The 6,001-nt window shown below is 36.1% G+C and overlaps 1 protein-coding gene across 3 annotated transcripts in view; it reads left to right on the top strand.

Annotated features, from left to right (window-relative positions):
• Positions 1-6,001, top strand: part of MRPL47 (mitochondrial ribosomal protein L47) — a 26,510-nt gene that overhangs the window by 3,835 nt on the left and 16,674 nt on the right. Inside the window, exons 2-4 of one of the 3 annotated variants that reach the window (XM_006884029.1) lie at positions 843-928; positions 3,065-3,125; positions 5,115-5,211. In XM_006884029.1, coding sequence (XP_006884091.1) covers positions 843-928; positions 3,065-3,125; positions 5,115-5,211 — 244 coding nt within the window. Of the gene's footprint in view, positions 1-779; positions 929-3,064; positions 3,126-5,114; positions 5,212-6,001 lie in introns of all 3 variants that reach the window. The other 2 variants (XM_006884028.1, XM_006884027.1) reach the window with 2 other exon arrangements.

Genomic DNA, 6,001 nt, shown 5'->3' with positions numbered 1-6,001 from the left:
TGGGATTCCCATTCTTCTCAGAGTCAGCCACAGTTTGTTATGATCCACACAGTCAAATGCCTTTGCATAATCAATGAAACACAGATAGACATTCCTCCAGGTATATCTTATAGATGCACATAAATTAATCATAACCAAGTTTTGCACTTTTACCTTTGAACCAACTTTTTAATATAAGTTATGATTGAATAGATAGTTTATAAATTCTCATCTCTGATAAATGCTTTGGTTGAAATGTCTACATGTGAAATTACTGAGGTAAAAGAGATAACATTTTTAGGTACTTATTGCACATTGGAGCTCTGGTAGCCTAGTGTTAAGGAGCTGTGCTGCCAACTCGAAGACATGCGATCCGAAACCCCCGGCTGCTCTGTGGGAGAAGGATGAGCAGTCTCTCCTCCCTTGCAGTTTACTACCCCTAAAAACCCACTGGAGGGTCAGCTGTGAGTCAGCTCTGAATCCACAATACATAAAACCAACTACATTGTGCAGTTGACTTTCTGAATATTATAACCTGTTCGTACACTCACTAGCAGAGTCTGAAGGACCTAAATAGAATATCTTAAAATATATTTACCTACATCTATTGCCTCTGAAATGATAGTCAATTTGCTTTTAAATGCAATATTGAAAAAGAGTTCCTGAAACCTTTTAAAAGTTTATTGTTACTTGTGCAGAAACCTAAGTAATTTTTTTAGCACTCTACATGAGGAAATTATTCAGATTATGGCTTATAAAATCCAGATATTGTAAAATATTAATCACCTATGTTTGTTCACTTGCAGGTTTGCAGTTGGTATTTTTCCTAAAAATGCATCAAATACATCTTTTAACCAGTGTAGATTACTTCATACTACGTTGTCAAGAAAAGGACTAGAAGAATTTTTTGATGACCCAAAGAATTGGGGAGAAGAAAAAGTAAAATCTGGTGAGATTTGGGTTGGTCAATATTAAATATATTAACCACTCCCGCCCCACTTATTATGGGATTTCTTATAGTTTGGAAATTACTTAGCTGTATTTTTCTAATATTTCTTCTAAAAGAGGAAATTTAAAGCATAAAATGATAGTATTCTTCTAAGTGCTTCAGCACTCTTCTGTCAGTACGCTGTACTGAGGTAACCGGGGTTGCTCTGATGCTGCACCTTGTGCCATTAGGGTGCCAAATACCGTAAAGGTTGCCCATGGTGGACAGTGTTTGGTGAAGCAGTGTTTAAGACAGGCCTGGAAACAATAGTGGCACCTACTTTCTACACAACATACCTCTGGAAACGATGAACTTTGATAAATGATGATAGTTATAGAAAGGCTTTACGTCTTTTGTTCATAGGATCTCTATGAGTTGTGCTCAAGGCAATGGCAATCAACAACAATGTAATAGTAGAATGAATTGTGCCTTGGCAGTATGGCAAAAAGTTTGAAGAGAAAAAAATTTGAGCGGGAAGTCTCTTCATATTAGGATTTAGAGTCTCAGAACCCAATAGAATGGCTGAAACAGTGTATTGAGGAAGAACTGCTAGATGTGCAAGCTGGGTTTAGAAGAGACCGTGGCACCAGAGATAGCATTGCTGATGTTAGATGAATCCTGGATGGAAGCAGAGAATACAAAAAGAATGCCTGTGCTTTATTGACTATGCAAAGACATCTGACTGTTATGTGTGTATCCTAACAAACTATGGCTCACACTGAGAAGAATGGAAATTATAAAACACTTGTATGTGCTTGTGCAAAATCTATACTTAGACCAAGAAGCTGTTGTCAAAACAGTAAGGGAATATTGCTTGGTTTAAAATCAGAAAAGGTGTGTGTCAGGGTTGTATACTTTCTCCATACATATTCAGTCTGTATTCTGAGCAAATTATTTGAGAAGTTAGATTTTATGAAGAAGAATTTGGCATCAGGATCACAAGAAGACTCATCAACAACTTGTGTTATGCAGATGATACAACTTTCCTTGCTCAAAGTGAAGAGGACATGTTTGCTGCAGAAGATCAAAGAATACAGTCTTCAATCTGGATTGTATCTCAACATCAAGAAAACAAAAATCCTTAACACTTGACCAATAAGCAACATCATGATAGATGGAGAAAAGATTGAAACTGTCTCCAGTGTCCATCTTACTTGGATCTACAGTCAACACCTTTTGTCCCAGCAGTCAGGAGGTCAAGAAATGTAATTCATTGGGCAAATTTGTTGTTAGAGACATCTCCAAATTACCGAGGGCAGGAGTAGTGATGTCATTTTGAAGACTAAAGTGGGCCTGACTTAGGGCCTGTTCTTTTCAGTCACTTGCTGTGCATCTTATAGCTCAACAGTGAATAAGGATGACAGAAAAAGAATTGATGCCTTTGAGTTGTGGTGTTGGAAGAGAATACCGAATATCCCATGGATTGCTAGTGAACAGATAGATATATATTGGACAAGGTGAAGCCAGAGTGCTTCTTGGAGGCACAGGTGATAAAATTTCATTTCATGTACTTTGGGCATGTTGCTAGGAGAAGCTGTTCCTTGGGAAGGGACATCATGCTTTTAAATGCGGAGGGTCAACAAAAAAGAGGAAGAAATTCAGTGAGGTTGATTAACACTGTACTAGTGTGCTCAAGTGTGTCAGAGATGAGTAGGATGGCACAGATAGGACAGAGTTCAGATCTTTTGTTCATAGAATCTCTAAGAGTTGTACTCAGTGGTATCTAACAACAGCATAATGACAGAACTGACTGAATGCAATGAATGATAATGATTCATTAACTAAAGTGAAGCTTAGGGATTCTCTTTAGATTTTAGAAATTGATTGCTAATGGGAAAATAACTCCTAAGCGATACAGTGTATTTGACATTGTGGTGTGTAAATACAGTGTCACATACTAATGTTGACATTTTTTGAGTGTTTGTGCAAGTTACTTTACTAATATTTTCAGTTGTATCTAATTCTCACAGCAGCCTTATGAAGTTGTTAGCTTCTAAGATACTGTTTGAAGGTAAAGGAACTGATATTAGAAAAATTTAAGTAATTTATGAGAGAACATATCGCTACAAAAATGATCATAAGTTTTTCATTTTATAGGAGCTTCCTGGACATGTCAGCAGTTAAGGAACAAAAGTAATGAAGATTTACATAAACTCTGGTACGTACACTAGCCTCCAGGTTGTTTGAAGCTTCTGCACTGTACAATAAGCTAGAAATCACATTGATAGAAGAAAATTAGCAGTTTATCTGTAGATTCTATTAGACAGATAGGTATTTTAGGAAAGCCAAGTAGTTGGGGTTTTAGAAATTTTTCTGTAATTGCTATCCAGCTTATGCTGGTGGCACCAGAAAAATTAACTAGTGAAATAAGATGAGGCAGTAATTGATTACATTCAACCCTCCTTTCTTAGTACTTTGTGTATGGTCTGAAATCTTTAGTTTATTTGTGTTAAGAATGCATGTTTCAAGATATGTTTTAATTGGAAATTTAGGTGGACTTATCTGATAATTTTTTATGATAAATTAGAGTTGAGAAGATTTAAGACAGTATTGTAACTATATCTAAATGTTTCAGAACCTGGATTTTAACCTTTTTCTTTCCCTAATAAATCCCATAATCATGGAGAGAAAAGACAAAGTTGTGTTTCAGTTTAATTATTCAACCCAAAATAGGTGTTATTTGGAGTCTGTTAAATTTTTAAAACTTGGAAATTTCACCCAGAATTAAGAATTTCTGGTATCATTTGAATAAAGAAACCAGAGATTTTTTCAACACTGCGGCTGTGTTCCAGCTTGGTGATAAACAGCACTGCTTCCACCTGCCTCATCTGCATGGAGTGCTGTACACTGTATCTCGTATCTGTCATATTCTTTAATCAGATCCCCTTCACTAATGATTATTACCTGCCAAGGCACTGTGGGAAGTGTTTCTGTTTTTAATGTCCTGGTTTAAAGAATCATTTACTTTTTATGGCATATTAAAGAATTGTGAAATGCTTATAAAAAGCATTATTGTTTGTTGGTTTGTTCATTATAGAAAAGACATATTGAACTGTGGGTTGTCAGTAAAGGGAAAGTTTTGTCAGTAAAGGGATTGTTTGAGCATTCATTGTGGCTAAAACCAAATAGTTATCTTCTACCACTTCTTCCCCCTGAACTTGTCCTTTTCTAGGCCAAGAAGTATCCCAATTCCTTTGTCTCATTTTCAATGCTGTCTGAATTTATTACTTCCTTTCCCCATATCTAGTTGTGATTCTCAAACAGGGAAATCCTATCCCTCACTAAATTTACTTTTTGAATACCTTATCCTAGCTCCTCTATGAAATTTTCCCTGAACACCTTAGCTAGAAGAGAGTCTTACCTCTCCCATTTACTTTTTCTGGTACATGTCTGAAATTATATCTGCCCATAGGCAGCCTAGGATTTGATTTCCCAAGTTGCTTTTTCATCCATCGTTTCTTCATTTAAGAAGTAGACATATTACCAACCTAGAGTAAATAACTACCATTAAATGGATTCTGACTCATGGTGATTCTCCATCAAGTTTCTTTCTGAAGCTGTGTTTTAAGGGAGCAGCAGGTTTACACCGTATTTCTCTCTTAGATTGGCTGGTAGATGGGAACTGCTGACCTCTTAGTTACAAGCCCAACATGTCATGCAGTATGTCACGAGTTCCTTAAAGAATTATTAGGATATTTAAATGAAATAACATGTATGGCATAGTTGACATACTATCTAACCTACTAAAAAAAAAAGCAAAACCCAACTTATTGCCATGGAGCAGGAACTGAATTGTATAGGCAGTAGCTCTCATGGCGGAGATTGTTCAGCTTCACAGAACAGCTGGTGGATTCAAACTGCCTTGGGGTTAGCAGTGCATCGCTACCAGTTAGGCCTCATTAGGTGTGACTTCTTTCTTCCTTTTTTTCTTTCTTCTTTTTGAATGTGGGCCTATTTCCCTCACTTTTTTAACTCTTGTAATACTTAATATATGAGAGCTTTTTCAATTAAAGGTTTGTTCTTGGTAATAATACTTAGAATATTGAGATTTTGAAAAGATGTTTAGTATAGGTGATTATTTTTAATATCAGAGGTCACCTTACTTAGCCATACAGTAGCATCACGAGGTTTTTGTTCTTTGATACAGGTATGTTCTGCTGAAAGAAAGAAACATGCTCCTAACACTAGAACAGGAGGCCAAGAGGCAGAGTTTACCAATGCCAAGTCCAGAGAGGTTAGAAAAGGTAAGGCGCGTAGGAGGCTGCAGACTGCCATGTGCGCATAAACCAAGAGGAAGGTGTGGTTCCTCGATTTGCTGTCAAGTGAAGTTATTTTCCTTTCTTTTAATCTTGCTATTTATGTTTACCTTTTAGACAGCCTTGATTGTTTTGTTGAGTCAACTTCATTAGGACATAGGGCTATCCCATAGAAATTTACTTTAAAGGATATAATTCAATGACTTTGAGTACATTTAAAGATCTCTCCCATCCTGCACTCTAATTTTAGGACCTTTTCCTCACTTCCTTACTCATCTGCACTCCTCATTCTTGTCCTCAGCCACTAACATATATGTAAACATATTCTTCCACTCTTGGGTAAATATCTAGCAGTGAAATTCTTTTTTAATTTATATTTACCCCTTTTTAAAAAACTGTCAAATTTTTCTCATGTTAAATTTTTTTTTCCTGTGGGTTACTTATTCCCAAAGAACTCTTTAATGTTTCTTATTTATTCGTGAGAAATTTTCTATGCAGGTACAATGTAACAACATTTTTTTATTTATACAGGTTTAATTATATATTCATATGTAACTAATGCTTCACTTATTTAGTCCATATTGGTAGCATATTTTTCACTTACTTAGAAGGAAATAGCAAAAAATAAGGCCCCAGGAATAGATGGTACTCCAATTGACGTATTTCAGCTAACAGATGCTGCCCTGGATATGCTTACAAAGTTGTGCCAAGAAATCTGGAGAACAACCACTTGGCCAGCTGACTGGAAGAGATCTATATTTGTTCCCATTCCAAAGAA

The sequence above is a fragment of the Elephantulus edwardii genome, unplaced genomic scaffold (genome assembly GCF_000299155.1).
Source record: "Elephantulus edwardii isolate Elephantulus edwardi_28Jun2011 unplaced genomic scaffold, EleEdw1.0 scaffold00031, whole genome shotgun sequence".
Lineage (NCBI taxonomy): Eukaryota > Metazoa > Chordata > Mammalia > Macroscelidea > Macroscelididae > Elephantulus > Elephantulus edwardii.
This window is presented reverse-complemented; position numbering and strand designations above follow the sequence as displayed.